Source organism: Nerophis ophidion, linkage group LG23 (assembly GCF_033978795.1).
Source record: "Nerophis ophidion isolate RoL-2023_Sa linkage group LG23, RoL_Noph_v1.0, whole genome shotgun sequence".
NCBI classification, from domain to species: domain Eukaryota; kingdom Metazoa; phylum Chordata; class Actinopteri; order Syngnathiformes; family Syngnathidae; genus Nerophis; species Nerophis ophidion.
The window spans coordinates 15,289,031-15,306,086 of NC_084633.1; the positions used below are offsets into that span (position 1 = coordinate 15,289,031).

At 40.4% G+C, this 17,056-nt stretch overlaps 2 protein-coding genes across 4 annotated transcripts in view; one reads left to right on the forward strand and one right to left on the reverse strand.

Moving 5' to 3' along the window:
* LOC133541508 (5-hydroxytryptamine receptor 3A-like) overlaps nucleotides 1–17,056 on the forward strand; it is a 98,694-nt gene that overhangs the window by 73,930 nt on the left and 7,708 nt on the right. The window contains exon 1 of one of the 3 annotated variants that reach the window (XM_061884961.1): nucleotides 6,541–6,676. The exons of 1 other annotated variant lie outside the window; for it this stretch is intronic. Coding sequence is in view for 1 of the 2 variants with exons in the window: in XM_061884958.1 (XP_061740942.1) it covers nucleotides 6,953–7,019 (67 nt within the window). In the remaining variant the exon portion in view is untranslated. Of the gene's footprint in view, nucleotides 1–6,540; nucleotides 6,677–6,842; nucleotides 7,020–17,056 lie in introns of those variants that run through there. One more of the 3 variants, XM_061884958.1, reaches the window with a different exon arrangement.
* The window catches only part of LOC133541509 (inward rectifier potassium channel 16-like), a 35,965-nt gene that overhangs the window by 11,117 nt on the left and 7,792 nt on the right, over nucleotides 1–17,056 (reverse strand). Inside the window, exon 3 of the mRNA XM_061884962.1 lies at nucleotides 2,784–2,923. The gene's annotated coding sequence lies outside the window, so the exon portion shown is untranslated. The remainder of the gene's footprint in view (nucleotides 1–2,783; nucleotides 2,924–17,056) is intronic.

The following is a 17,056-nucleotide window of genomic DNA, read 5'->3' on the forward strand; positions in this document are numbered from 1 at the left end:
GAACAACATGCAACAAATCATTTCAAACCACAACAAAGCAATTGCAAAAGGACTGCCTACCCCCAGACTAAACGACTCTGAAACCAATAATGAATGTAACTGTCGCAAGAAACCTGATTGCCCTCTCAACGGAAGGTGCTTACAGACATCAGTCGTTTACCAAGCAAAGGTGACACGCAAGGACATTAACACATCCGACACGTACGTAGGATTAACCGAAGGAGCGTTCAAAACAAGATGGAATAATCACAACGCCTCCTTTAGAAACCAGACTTTGCGGAATTCTACAGAACTCAGCAAACACATTTGGAACCTCAAAGACAATAATGTTGAATATTCAATAACATGGCAAATTCTTGCATCCAGCACACCTTACAACAGTGGTAATAAAAGATGCAACCTATGCTTAAAAGAGAAACTGTTTATTATACATCATCCAGATCTATCATCCCTCAACAAGCGCAGTGAAATCATTTCAACATGCCGCCACAGACGGAAACACCTCCTAGGTAACACATGAGCCAATCACCACACCCTACGCCTGCTTGTACCAACCCACTCTGTGCTCTATATAAACCATTGTATGTGAATGCTTCCATTAAAATCTCCTGATGATTGAGAGAACCCCTCATGAAACAGTTCTGTAGAGATGAAGTAGTCTTGTGATTTTTTCCCACACCTACATATTGCGCTCTACCACGGTATCGAGCACTATTCTCTGGATAATCCAATCAAGACATATATATATATATATATATATACACACACACACACATATATATATTAGGGCTGCAACTAACGATTAATTTGATAATCGATTAATCTGTGGATTATTACTTCGATTAATCGATTAATAATCGGATAAAAGAGACAAACTACATTTCTAACATTTCCAATACTTTATTTAAAAAAACAGCATACTGGCACCATGTCCTTTCGACTTGCCAAATAAAACAAGGCAAGTGTTACAAAAATGTTTTTGTTTTTTTTATAAAGTGCACCATTGTCCTGCACAATAGCAATAATTTTGCTACTACCTATTCCAACCATTCTGCAATGTTGGATGCTGAATGTCTTTCCTCTAGTGGCATGGTGGTAAGGGAGATTGACTTCATATTCGAGTCTCCAATGTAGTGGCATGTATTGCCAAGGTAGGCTACACTTGTCCAAATATATATCCATATATCTATATATATATATATATATATATATATATATATATATATATATATATATATATATACACACATACCTATATATATATATACATACATATATATATATACATACATATATATATATATATATATATATATATATATATATATATATATATACATATACATACAATACATATATATACATATATATATACATACATATATACATATATATACATACATATACATACATACATACATACATATATATATATATATATATATATATATATATATATATACACACACGCTTCACGGTGGCCGAGGGGTTAGTGCGTCTGCCTCACAATACGAAGTTCCTTCAGTCCTGGGTTCAAATCCAGGCTCGGGATCTTTCTGTGTGGAGTTTGCATGTTCTCCCCGTGAATGCGTGGGTTCCCTCCGGGTACTCCGGCTTCCTCCCACTTCCAAAGACATGCACCTGGGGATAGGTTGATTGGCAACACTAAATTGGCCCTAGTGTGTGAATGTGAGTGTGAATGTTGTCTGTCTATCTGTGTTGGCCCTGCGATGAGGTGGCGACTTGTCCAGGGTGTACCCTGCCTTCCGCCCGATTGTAGCTGAGAGAGGCGCCAGCGCCCCCCGCGACCCCGAAAGGGAATAAGCGGTAGAAAATGGATGGATGGATGGATATATACACACATTTTTCTTTTCAACATGTTCGAATAGGAGTAGGAAGAAGCAGAGCTTTTTTAATCCAGTTTCTAAAACTTTTGTTCACTTCCTGTTCTCAATTTAACCACAATATACTCCATAGGTAATCACAATAAAAATAAAATAAAATAATTGGTGAAGTAAGTTTTATTTCATATGGTGAGATGAGTCAGAGATATTTTGAGAATGAATTAATGGATGGATGGATGAAATAAATCCAGAATGTTTATCATGGTTCTTCTTCTCTGTACTTTAAAGAGTTTCTTGAAGTTGATCATGTTAGTACATTGTTTGATTTCTTGGCTTAATCCATTCCATAATGTAATCCCACATACTGATATACTGAAGGTCTTAAGTGTTGTACGTGCATATAAAAGTTTTAAACTACATTTTTTTCTAAGATTATATTTCTCCTCTTTTTTTTTTTAGAATAATTATTTTATATTCTTGGGAAGCAGGTTATAGTTTGCTTTGTGTATAATTTTAGTTGTTTGCAAATTCACTATGTCGTGGAATTTCCGTATCTTTGATTCAACAGACTGCGATAAGGTGGCGACTTGTCCAGGGTCTACCCCGCCTTTCGCCCGATTGTATTTGAGATAGGCACCAGCGGTAGAGAATAAGCGGTAGAAAATGGATGGATGGATGATTCAACAGATAAAGGGTTTATATGTTCTCTATATCCAACATCATGTATTATTCTAACTGGTCTTTTTTTTAACACCGTTAATGAATGAAGTGTACTTTTGTAGTTATTTCTACACAATAACTCAGATATGGTTCAACTAGCGAGTAAACGTTTTGACTATTTTCTGTATTCCATAATATATAAACAGACAAAAAACAAGCAAAGTTTGCATTGTAAACACAATACATGATTAATAATATAAGTATTAAAATACAACTTACTGGTGCAGATGTATAGAAGTCACATAAGTTCTGATTTGAGTCCTGCAGAGTTTAGCCTGGTCCTGAGGCAAAGTCCCCCTTCTCCTCCTGACTCTACTTCCTTCTGAAGCCTTATTGGACAATCCAGAAGAATTTATGACCTGTGGAACATTTTAGAAAGTTATGCGCGAGAACAAAAAAAACTAAAACATCAGCTGTCCATTCTTACTCGGCGTCTTAAGTTGATGAAATCCACTTTTAAGACTTTAAAATCTTCCACTGACTAACGAGCAGATTATTAATCGGCCATCTCGCTACGTTATTACCCCAACCCCCCCCCGGCACTCTTGCATTTCCGTGATTCATTAGACAGAAAGTTAACCTTTGCTCAATCAGGCGGAGAAGCTGCGATTGGCATCGGATTTTCTTGGACTAAATTGTCCTCCGTTTGGTTCTGATAAGACCAGCGGGATCACAAACCTCGCTTTTATTGCGGCCATAACGCCAAGCTCTAAAAACAGTTCAACAACAGCAAAACAACCGTTTTAGGGTACGAAACATTAAAAGACTATGATGTGGTCGAGTTATTAAAGAGCGTCTTACCATTTAAGGTGCTGTGATGTACAAATACGAGAGATAAGAGGCATTCCGAAGAGATAACAAGGCAACAGTACATTGTAACAATGACAAAGTGAAAACATCTTTACTTCCTTCATCTATTTAGATAAAATGTGAGGGAGAAACTCAAATCAATATGCAGTACCAGTCGTACATTTGCACGCACAAAGGAAAGTGTGTCCACATCTTTGACTGCCACTGTCTATGAAACGAGATAATTATATCTAATAGGCAGCCGGGCTAATTGCTTAAAATCTGCCGCCGTACTTGCAACTGCAACCGTAAAAAAGATAAAAAGGCAGATATGCGTTGACAATAGCTACGTATAGCTTCTTTAATCAGGCACCACCTAAGATCAATAGAGTTCTTGGGTAATTGTTCCACACAGTAGCTCTGTTTCAAAGGATGGAAACGATAATGCAGGTATTAAGTAAACTAAAAATGTACCATAGTAGCAATATAAAATATGTAAAATTCATACAATATAGGTAAAGTATATAATATATACGGATATATTATACAACTGTGGTCCCCAACCACCGGGCCACGGCCCCGATTGGTACCGGGCCGCAGAATAATTTTTTATTAATTTTTATAATATATATATATATATATATATATATATTCTTTTTTTTTTTTTACTTTATTTTTATTTTTTTATTAAATCAACATAAAAAACACAATACACACTTACAATTATTGCACCAACCACAAAAACCTACCTTTTTCATGACAAAAACGTGGTTATAAAATATCAAAATGAGCAACCTCTGTCTCTGATTGATTTAAAACCAGCTTATGTGTCATAAAAGAACCTGGGGGCGTTGACCGAAGGAAGAACGGGTCAGAACGCAACAGAACCTATGGCTCTAGAGCCAGATGTTGCTCTTTTGATGACTGCATCTGGCTCTCAGATAAATCAGCTGACATTGCTTAACACGATAAGTAATGAATAGATCCGCTGGTAATCACAGTGTTAAAAATAACGTTCAAATTATAAAACATTCTCATGCATTTTAATCCGACCATCCGTTTTTTATCGCACCTGTTCAAGATGTTGCAATAATGGTAAGAAGTAGGGCTGGGTGATATATCGATATCCGCGATATATCGTGGGTTTTTCTCTGTGCGATATAGGAAACGAATATACTGTGATATTCAAGTATAAGTTTTTACGCAGTTGCTTTTAGCTGCGGGCATTACACTACAGGCTCTTCCCACTCCTTCTTGTGTCTCCTTCTCACAGACAGCAAGCGCAAAAACTCACATACGTCACATAATTATACGGCCTCACGGAGCAGAGAGGTAGCAGATTGGGTAACGTTAGCTGTGATGCTAGCGAAGCCCCTGCGAGTGGTAATACGAGAGAAAGAAGGTGCGAATTTAGGAAGAATTAATTCCCAAGAAAAACAGCAGGGGGTCCATCGTCTGGCGGTGGTTCGGCTTCAAGCGGGAATATGTCGAATAGACAACTTTAATTTGTCAAGTGTGGGGCACAAGCGTTGCTACCAAAACTAGCATTACTGCTAACATGTAGCATAATTTGAAAAGTCCCCTGCTAATAACTTTGATAAATACAGTTTTGGTCAATTGACTTAGTTGTGATTTCCTTCTCTGCATGAAAGTTTCAAATGAGCATATATGAATGCGGTATGAAGAAGAATGTTTTAATGTAGACACATAGAATCATCATACTGCTGTGATTATATGTATCAAGTGTTACTTCAAGGCTAAGGCAAAAATATCGAGATATATATCGTGTATCGCGATATGGCCTGAAAATATCGAGATATTAAAAAAAAGGCCATATCGCCCAGCCGTAGTAAGAAGTATTATATTTTTTATTGGATAACTTTAAAATAACAATGTTATTAAGAAGAAAAAGAGACTACAGTATACTCTAAAAATGTTGGTCTTACTTAAAAATGGACACATTTAATGTTTGATCTTGAATGGGATTGTGCTGAAAATAGTAATTTTCCTGAAGGAATTCTCCTGACGGAATAAATAAAGTACTATCTAATCTAATCTAACATTTAGTTGTATTCGGTGTTAAAACATAGTATATGGCTCTCACGGAAATACATTTTGAAATATTTGGCTTTTACGGCTCTCTCGGCCAAAAAGGTTCCAGTCCCCTGCTTTATAACAACAATTTATATCAAAATGTCAGTGTTATTGCAATAGGATGAATCAAAATTTTGCAGAATCGAGATAAGGAAGTCTGCTTTTTGCAGATGATGTGGTCCTGATGGCTTCATCTGGCCGGGATCTTCAGCTCTCACTGGATCGGTTCGCAGCAGAGTGTGAAGCGACCGGAATGAGAATCAGCACCTCCAAGTCCGAGTCCATGGTTCTCGCCCGGAAAAGGGTGGAGTGCCATCTCCGGGTTGGGGAGGAGACCCTGCCCCAAGTGGAGGAGTTCAAGTACCTAGGAGTCTTGTTCACGAGTGGGGGAAGAGTGGATTGTGAGATCAACAGGCGGATCGGTGCGGCGTCTTCAGTAATGCGGACGTTGTATCGATCCGTTGTGGTGAAGAAGGAGCTGAGCCGGAAGGCAAAGCTCTCAATTTACCGGTCGATCTACGTTCCCATCCTCACCTATGGTCATGAGCTTTGGGTCATGACCGAAAGGATAAGATCACGGGTACAAGCGGCCGAAATGAGTTTCCTCCACCGTGTGGCGGGTCTCTCCCTTAGAGATAGGGTGAGAAGCTCTGCCATCCGGGAGGAACTCAAAGTAAAGCCGCTGCTCCTTCACATCGAGAGGAGCCAGATGAGGTGGTTCGGGCATCTGGTCAGGATGCCACCCGAACGCCTCCCTAGGGAGGTGTTTAGGGCACGTCCAACCGGTAGGAGGCCACGGGGAAGACCCAGGACACGTTGGGAAGACTATGTCTCCCGGCTGGCCTGGGAACGCCTCGGGATCCCCCGGGAAGAGCTAGACGAAGTGGCTGGAGATAGGGAAGTCTGGGCTTCCCTGCTTAGGCTGCTGCCCCCGCGACCCGACCTCGGATAAGCAAAAGATGATGGATGGAGATAAGGAAGTCAACCAGTTTTTCAATGACAATGACGAATGTTTGATATTCAGCTGTGAAAACAACTCGGCCTCGCTCCATAAAAAAAACCCCGCAACCCGCAGTTACCACAAAGTCTTTGTCACAGGCCTTCGTGACAGTAAGACTGCCGCCGTTCTAAAAAAAACCAAGCAAGCGTTGTAATTCCTCGTCCCTGTGCTCCTGTAGGATCTCGTGACCGTGGCATAATAGCAGCTGGCAAGCACAAAGGCAGCGGTGGTAATCGAACTTGTGTTGTGTTTGCTTTAATTAATAACCCGGCAGCGGTGCCGGTGTTTTTTAGCACACTATTGTGGCTCACGAAAAAAAAAAAAAAAGGTATTGTCTTGTGTCGTTGTCCGCGCTGTGACGTAACCGAAATGGTGTATTTAAGACTCCGTGCTTGGCAGAAGAAAAAGCGAGCAAAAAGGATGTTGGAAAGGAAGCCAAGAAACCTCCAATCAACCTGCAGGGGATTAGTTTCAACTTAAATGTGGTCATCTGGCTAGTGTTGCCATGCAATTGTCACTAATTACTAGTTGTGGTCTATGGATGCCTGTGCTCTTATGTCTACTCACTGCAGGTAAGTCTATGGCGCTATACAGTTTTAAGACTTAAAAAAATAGATTTCAAAAGAGCTGATGTCCTCGTTTCCCAGTTGTAAATTAGTTATTAAGTAGTAGCTGTTCTTATCTAATAACTTGTGGCAGTTTAAAGGCAGAGATAGGAAACTTGCACACAAGGGAATTTGGTCCAGAACGACTTGCTATTATATAAAAAAAAATAAAAAAAATTCTGAAATTGTTAGAGAAAATAACAAAAAAGGGCTTCACGGTGGCAGAGGGGTTAGTGCGTCTGCCTCACAATACGAAGGTCCTGCAGTCCTGGGTTCAAATCCAGGCTCGGGATCTTCCTGTGTGGAGTTTGCATGTTCTCCCCGTGAATGCGTGGGTTCCCTCCGGGTACTCCGGCTTCCTCCCACTTCCAAAGACATGCACCTGGGGATAGGTTGATTGGCAACACTAAATTGGCCCTAGTGTGTGAATGTGAGTGCGAATGTTGTCTGTCTATCTGTGTTGGCCCTGCGATGAGGTGGCGACTTGTCCAGGGTGTACCCCGCCTTCCGCCCGATTGTAGCTGAGATAGGCGCCAGCGCCCCCCGCGACCCCGAAAGGGAATAAGCGGTAGGAAATGGATCGATGGATGGACTTTAAAATCGATTTTAAGCATATTTATTTCTATGTTGTTTTTAGTCATTTTTAATCATATTTATTTTTATATTGTTTTTGTATTGGTTATATATTTATTTATTTAATTTTTTTGTTTTTTGTTTTTATTCAGTCATTGGTGGAGCTAAGGATAATATTTGAATATTGTTTTTAATATTGTTGTGCAGCACTCTCGAGCCGCATGCGGCCCTTTAGTGCCGCCTTACTGGGGCATTTTTTAAAAACGATTGAAAATGGAAAAAGACGGGGGGAAATCATTTCTTTGTTTTAGTTTGTTTTTTGTTTGAGGACAAACATGACATCTTTTACATTTATAGTGAGTAGTAATTGCTATTAATATATTTTAAAAAAACATGGTTGATGACCTCGATATGTTTGTACAATGTGATACATTGGCTTTTGTTAGTAATCCATTTCAAAACAATTTTTACCATAACAAACAATGTAACTGAATTAAAAACGTTTATCAAAAAGAATAATTATTAGGGGTGTCCGATATTATCCTGCGATGAGGTGGCGACTTGTCCAGGTTGTACCCCGCCTTCCGCCCGATTGTAGCTGAGATAGGCGCCAGCGCCCCCCGCTACCCCGAAAGGGAATAAGCGGTAGAAAATGGATGGATGGGAAAATAACAAAAAAGGTTTTTAATGTGACATCATATGTTTCATAAATCTAGAATGGAGCAAAATATTTTGTAACAACTGAAACGGGGGGAAAATCATTTATATGATTATCCATTTAAAAATAAATGAATATATGTTTTATATATAATGTTAATAAAAATAAAATCATATTTTATACATTTTTCAGCAGTAATGAAAACATTTTTTTAGACTAAAGAATGTTCCGATCAGGGTTGTATGCTAATACCGATGACTTCTGAGTGAGATTTGTCAATACCAATCCCGCGTATAACTACATGGCAACACAATATTTAAACTATTTCCATCTTTTCTTCCTCTGTTTTGTAACATGTTCAGCCTCCAGTGATAGTGTTAATTGATAACAATACTTAAGATAAAAAATATATTTCGGTTTATTTGCTGTAATGGAAGTGACTGTTGTTAGCGTAGAGGAGTGGCTACACACCGTTAATAGAGACACATGCATAATAGATAGATACAGTTGTGATCAAAATGATTCAACCCCCACACAATTTTGGTGTTTCAGCAAGTTAGACATTTATTCCGTATTTTGTTTATAGTCATATTAAATAAAGATGGGTCAAATAGACAAATGCAACTTAAATTGTAACACTGTATTTTACATCCATCCATCATCTTCCGCTTATCCGAGGTCGGGTCGCGGGGGCAGCAGCCTAAGCAGGGAAGCCCAGACTTCCCTCTCTCCAGCCACTTCGTCTAGCTCTTCCCGCGGGATCCCGAGGCGTTCCCAGGCCAGCCGGGAGACATAGTCTTCCCAACGTGTCCTGGGTCTTCCCCGTGGCCTCCTACCAGCTGGACGTGCCCTAAACAACTCCCTAGGGAGGCGTTCGGGTGGCATCCTGACCAGATGCCCGAACCACCTCATCTGGCTCCTCTCGATGTGGAGGAGCAGCGGCTTTACGTTGAGTTCCTCCCGGATGGCAGAGCTTCTCACCCTATCTCTAAGGGAGAGCCCTGCCACCCGGCGGAGGAAACTCATTTCGGCCGTGATCTTATCCTTTCGGTCATGACCCAAAGCTCATGACCATAGGTGAGGATGGGAACGTAGATCGACCGGTAAATTGAGAGCTTTGCCTTCCGGCTCAGCTCCTTCTTCACCACAACGGATCGATACAACGTCCGCATTACTGAAGACGCCGCACCGATCCGCCTGTCAATCTCACGATCCACTCTTCCCCCAATCGTGAACAAGACTCCTAGGTACTTGAACTCCTCCACTTGGGGCAGGGTCTCCTCCCCAACCCGGAGATGGCACTCCACCCTTTTCCGGGCGAGAACCATGGACTCGGACTTGGAGGTGCTGATTCTCATTCCGGTCGCTTCGCACTCGGCTGCGAACCGATCCAGTGAGAGCTGAAGATCCCGGCCAGATGAAGCCATCAGGACTACATCATCTGCAAAAAGCAGAGACCTAATCCCGTGGCCACCAAACCGGATCCCCTCAACGCCTTGGCTGCGCCTAGAAATTCTGTCCATAAAAGTTATGAACAGAATCGGTGACAAAGGACAGCCTTGGCGGAGTCCAACCCTCACTGGAAACGTGTCCGACTTACTGCCAGCAATGCGGACCAAGCTCTGACACTGATCATACAGGGAGCGGACTGCCACACTGTATTTTACAAAATACCAAAAAGAGGACATTTTTCTTAATATCTCATTGACAAAATGATTCAACCCCCTAGTTCCATGCATCTTTAGTACTTAGTAGAACACCCTTTGGCAGTAATGACATCCTTCAAAGGTGATACATAACCGGACATAAGCTTCTTGCAAGCATCTACAGGTATTTTAGCCCATTCCTCTTGGGCAAAGGCCTCCAGTTCATTCATATTCTTGGAATTGCGTGCTGCAACTGCCTTCTTCAAGTCCCACCACAGCTTTTCTATAGGATTTAGGTCTGGCGACTGTGAAGGCCACTCCAGAGTCTTCCAGCCCTTCTTCTGCAACCACTCTGATGTTGATCTGGAGGTATGCTTGGGATCCTTGTCCTGTTGGAAGGTCCAACGTCTCCCAAGCCTCAGCTTCCTCACTGACTTCGTGACATTTGCAGCTAATATATCCTGCTAGGAAATAGAATTCCTAATGCCTTGAACGCGCTGGAGATTCCCGGTACCTGAGGCAGAAAAACAGCCCCAGAGCATGATTGACCCCCCACCATGCTTAACAGTAGGCAAGGTGTTCTTCTCTTTGTAAGCTTCATTTTTTTCTCCTCCAGACATAACGTTAATTCGTAAGCCCAAAGAGTTCCAGTTTTGTCTCATCACTCCATAGAACAGTTTCCCAAAACCTTTGGGGTTTGTCCAGATGATTTTTGGCATACTGGAGTCTATTTTTCTTGTGCCTGGTAGTCAGAAGTGGGGTGCGCCTGAGAGTTCTGGCATGGAGGCCTTCATCTCGTAGTGCACGCCTTATTGTCTGGGACGAAACCTGCATTCCCCCCTCTGCAATGTCCTGTTGTAGTTCCTCAGCTGTTACCCGGGGGTTTTTCACCACTGTACTGCACACAGCATCCTCTTCCTTCCACGCCCACATAGTGTTTCCACTGTGCCTTTAGCTTTAAACTTGCGAATTATGCGCCCAACTGTGTCTCTTGGAATGTGTAATGTCTTTGCTATTTTCTTATATCCATATCCTTTCTTATGAAGAGAAATGACCTCCTCTCTTGACTTCTTTGACCACTCCCTGGACTTCACCATGTTGCAAATACACCATTGACCATCTACAAGAAGCTGAGCGTCACAGTCTTTTTCAATCAGTTTAATTGCTGCTTGCTATGGTTCTAATCATATCTACAGGTGTTTTCAACACCTGATTGAAAAGACCTTATTCAAATTCTGTTCTTAAGAGTTATGATCTTCAAGGGGTTGAATAATTTTGTCAATGAGATATTAAGAAAAAGGTCCTTTTTTGGTATTTTGTAAAATACAGTGTTACAATTTAAGTTGCATTTGTCTATTTGACACATCTTTATTTGATATGACTATAAACAAAATACGGAATAAATGTCCAACTCGCTAAAACATCAAAATTGTGTGGGGGTTGAATAATTTTGATCACAACTGTAGATAGTACTTTATTGATTCCTTCAGGAAAGTTCCATCAGGAAAATTAAAAAAACAATAATAAAAAAAATATTAAAATGATTAGCTGCTAGCCACTTGTCAGCCGGGGGACTAAAAATAAATAATCGGCCAGATGGGATTGGGGTTTGTGATCGGCAATAAAATGCATTAACGGCAACGAAAATGGCAACACATGCTTTTTCAAGGAAATCTGCCAATGCTTATCGGAGGGCTATCAAACGGCCCATCCGCAGTATTGAGCCTTTGATAAATAAGGTGAGAAACACCATTTAGGGTTTCCCGTGACTGCCCAGATACCTGTAACATTGGGGCGTGGTCACCATGACGGCAAATAATAATGACGATATGGATTTTCTTTAAAAAACAATTTTTCACAAGTGTTTTATCCTGCTTCTAAATGTGTGTTTTAACTCCAGTGCAGCACTTTGTGAAACTTTTGTTTTCTAAAATGTACTATATAAATAAAGTTGATTGGTTTGGATAAAAGAGCTAAAAAAAAAAAAAGTAAACATACATTTAAAAACAAATCTATTATTACGTAGTATTAAGATATATTTTCGTATCATTTTGCCATATTTTCAATTGTTGTAGCTTATTGTATAATGTACTTTCAGAGTTTTTTAAGTGTCATTCTCCAGACCTTTAACAAACAACGTTTTTCCTTAATTACAAATAATCTTCTGGTGTTACTATAAAATTTAGTTGTGTTTAGAGACTCTTACCTTCTGTCCCTTAATGTCCCTAGATGAAGGATGCATGACGTCACACTTGCTTCGCGCTGCTACTGATAAACCTTCTCTTACTAAAAGTCGCCACTGTCCTCTTAATAGTATATCTGTTTATGTCCACATCACAGACATGCTGACAACATTCCTGGCAATGGCGTGCGTCACGTGTTACATCCATGTTCGGCAGCAAAGTTTTCCTTAATCGTAAAAAAATGTATTTTTTTCTGTGATTGAGTTTTCAGTACATCACTTGTCAAAAGCTCGCAAATGACAGGCTATGTATATCCATCCAAACTCTAACGGCCTGCTGGTGGCAATGTTACCCAGCTTGCAAAGATTGTAATAAATCCATTAGAAGAAGAAAGGTTTTAACTTAGACTTACACATCTATACCTTTGGTCATTCTAAGACAGCCATTTCCAGAAGTTATGTCATCAACCTCTTCTTAAAAGCCTCTTATATTTGCAAATTTTGTAGACAGCTGTACACGGGTATATCTGTTCATGGCCACATCACAGACATGCTGACAACGTTCCTGGCAATGGTGTGCGTCATGTTTACATACGGGTTTGGCAGCAAGGTTTTCTATAATCAACGTATTTTTTCTGTGATTGAGTTTTCAGTACATCATCACTTGTCAAAAGCGCGCAAATGACAGGCTATATATATCCATCCAAACTCTAACAACCTGCTGGTGGCAATGTTACCCAGTTTGAAACGATTGTAATAAATCCATTATAAGAAGAAAGGCTTTAACTCGGACTCACACATCTATACCTTTGGTCATTCTTAGACAGCCATTTCTGGGAGTTATCTAATCAACCTTCTCTTCTTAAAAGTCGCCACTGTCCTCTTAATATTTGCACATTGTGTAGATAGCTGTACACAGGTATATCTGTTTATGGCCACATCACAGACATGCTGACAACGTTCCAAGCAATGGCGTGCGTCATGTTTACATCCGGGTTCGGTAGCAAGGTTTTCCGTAATCAAGGTATTTTTCCTGTGATTGAGTTTTCAGTACATTACTTGTCAAAAGCGCGCAAAGGACAGGCTATATATATACATCCAAACTCTAACGACCTGCTGGTGGCGATGTTAAATGTTTGTGTGGTTTGGATTTGATGTCAGTTTTTCCAATGGTCACAAACACGCCGTCTGTGCCTGAAAGGTTATTGGAGAGGAATGAGGAAGTGTTGTTGCGTGTACCATGGGGAAGTACAAACTCATGGAGACAAAAGTGTTTGCACGGGAGGGGAAACCTGTTGGAATTGTGCCTTTTGTTATCATAAGATTGGCAATAAAAGTTTAAAAATAGCGTCGAAATATTGTGTGATTTTTTCTGGGGTCTACAATATTTTTTACTCAATTTTTTTTTTTTTTTCAAGGAAAAACTGAGCTTTTTTTTTTTTTTTAAAGGTGTGGCGGATACAAAAATGCCACATTCCATTACATAAAGCGGAAACCCTGCTATTGAATTCAAGAAGTAAAAGTATGAAGGTAGTGTTTGTTTTGCTCTTCCTTCTTGTCTGCCCTCTCCACTCATTGAAGAATCTTCAAAAAAAAAAGTCAAAGTAATGTGTAATATTTTATAGATTAAATGTATTTTCTATGGTTTCTGAAGGTGATACTATAATTATTAGAGATGTCCGGTAATGGCTTGTTTGCCGATATTCCGATATTGTCCAACTCTTAATTAACGATATGAACCGATACCGATATATAGAGTTGTGGAATTAACACATTACTATGCCTAATTTTGTCATGATGCCCCGCTGGATGCATTAAACAATGTAACAAGGTTTTCCAAGATAAATCAACTCACGATATGGAATAAAAAGAAAGGCCAACATGGCACTGCCATATTTATTATTGAAGTCACAAAATGCATTATTTTTTTAACATGCCTCAAAACAATAGCTTGGAATTTGGGACATGCTCTCCCTGAGAGAGCATGAGGAGGCTGAGGTGGGCGGGTAGCGGAGGTGTATATTGTAGCGTCCCGGAGGAGTTAGTGCTGCAAGGGGTTCTGGGTATAGGTTTTGTTGTGTTTATGTTGTGTTACGGTGCGGATGTTCTCCCAAAACGTGTTTGTCATTCTTGTTTGGTGTGGGTTTTCATTGATACTTTTATTAGTAGATTGCACAGTTCAGTATATATTCCGTACAATTGTCCACTAAATGGTAACATCCGAATACGTTTTTCAACTTGTTTAAGTCGGGGTCCACGTTAATCAATTCATGGCACAAATATATACTATCAGCATGATACAGTCATCACACAGGTTAATCATTGTAGTATATACATTACATTAAATTCACAGTGTGGTGCATATTTTTAACAGTGTTAAAGTTGTTTATAAGGCCACCCTCAGTGTGACCTGTATGGCTGTTGACCAAGTATGCATTGCATTCACTTGTGTGTGTGAAAAACCGTAGATATTATGTGACTGGGCCGGCACGCAAAGGCAGTGCCTTTAAGGTTTATTGGCACTCAGAACTTCTCCCTACGTCCGTGTACACAGCGGCGTTTTAAAAAGTCATACATTTTACTTTTTAAAACCGATACAGATAATTTTCGATATTACATTTTAAAGCATTTATTGGCCGAAAATATCGAACCCATCCATCCATCCATTTTCTACCGCTTATTCCATTTTGGAGTCGCGGGGGGCGCTGGCGCCTATCTCAGCTACAATCGGGTGGAAGGCGGGGTACACCCTGGACAAGTCGCCACCTCATCGCAGGATAATATCGGACACCCCTAATAATTATTCTTTTTGATAAACGTTTTTAATTCAGTTACATCGTTTGTTATGGTAAAAATTGTTTTGAAATGTACAAACATATCGAGGTCATCAACCATGTTTTTTTGTATATATTAATAGCAATTACTACTCACTATAAATGTAAAAGATGTCTTTTAATGGCGTTATTGCTTTGCCAAATCTTTCGGCATTCTCATGCCATTTCCAAAGGGAATTCATAGCTTGAGAGGCTTTGGATATTTCTCATTGCCGAGAGCTCAAAACACTCGTAAACGTTTTTTGCGTGTCTGCATGGGGAGTAAAACTATGGAACAAACTGGACTTACAACACATGCAATGCCAATTTAAACTATTATACAAACATCGGGTCTGGTTCAAATATAGAGATGAGGATCTTTAATTGGACCTGCTGTTGTACTCTGTCTCAAACTGTTATCACGTGCTCAATATTTCCTTACCATTATTGCTATGTTGTCTATTACCATTGTTGGTATATTCATTATTCCTACATTGTTGACACAATTTATTGTTACAGTGTAAAAATTATTGTTACCAGTGGTAATGCCACTATGATACAACATTTTTAATTATAATCCTTAAACAAAGTAACAGTGAAACTCATGGGAATAATCACTCTAACATTTGACAACCAAACAATTAAACAAGGCGACACGGTAAAGAATCTGGGTATTATCTTCGACCCAACTCTCTCCTTTGAGGCACACATTAAAAGCGTTACTAAAACAGCCTTCTTTCATCTCCGTAATATCGCTAAAATTCGCTCCATTCTGTCCACTAAAGATGCTGAGATCATTATCCATGCGTTTGTTACGTCTCGTCTCGATTACTGTAACGTATCATTTTCGGGTCTCCCCATGTCTAGCATTAAAAGATTACAGTTGGTACAAAATGCGGCTGCTAGACTTTTGACAAGAACAAGAAAGTTTGATCACATTACGCCTGTACTGGCTCACCTGCACTGGCTTCCTGTGCACTTAAGATGTGACTTTAAGGTTTTACTACTTACGTATAAAATACTACACGGTCTAGCTCCATCCTATCTTGCCGATTGTATAGTACCATATGTCCCGGCAAGAAATCTGCGTTCAAAGGACTCCGGCTTATTAGTGATTCCCAAAGCCCAAAAAAAGTCTGCGGGCTATAGAGCGTTTTCCGTTCGGGCTCCAGTACTCTGGAATGCCCTCCCGGTAACAGTTCGAGATGCCACCTCAGTAGAAGCATTTAAGTCTCACCTTAAAACTCATTTGTATACTCTAGCTTTTAAATAGACTCCCTTTTTAGACCAGTTGATCTGCCGTTTCTTTTCTTTTTCTTCTATGTCCCACTCTCCCTTGTGGAGGGGGTCCGGTCCGATCCGGTGGCCATGTACTGCTTGCCTGTGTATCGGCTGGGGACATCTCTGCGCTGCTGATCCGCCTCCGCTTGGGATGGTTTCCTGCTGGCTCCGCTGTGAACGGGACTCTCGCTGCTGTGTTGGATCCGCTTTGGACTGGACTCTCGCGACTGTGTTGGATCCATTGTGGATTGAACTTTCACAGTATCATGTTAGACCCGCTCGACATCCATTGCTTTCCTCCTCTCTAAGGTTCTCATAGTCATCATTGTCACCGACGTCCCACTGGGTGTGAGTTTTCCTTGCCCTTATGTGGGCCTACCGAGAATGTCGTGGTGGTTTGTGCAGCCCTTTGAGACACTAGTGATTTAGGGCTATATAAGTAAACATTGATTGATTGATTGATTGACTTTCAGGCAAAACTGGATAATCACGTATTACATACATCTGCTGCTTTAATGTCTTTAATGTCTGTCCTTTGTGTTCTTTGATGTTTGATGTTTCCCTCTTACACACATGTAAGAGGGATGTGTACTATGGCTATGAGTTGTTTTGTTCCCTTGGCCTCAGTCTGCACCCCCACTCCAGGGCCCAGGCTAAGACCAATTTTTTTAATTTTAATTTTAATATTCTATTCTCCCCCCCCGACCCCGTTTACCTGTATGTCATCTTTTTTGTAAGGGGCGCTGGAAGCCGGCAGACCCGTCAGCGATCCTGTTCTGTCTCCCTGTAATGTTTGTCTGATCTTGAATGGGATTGTGCTGAAAATTGTAATTTTCCTGAAGGAACTCTCC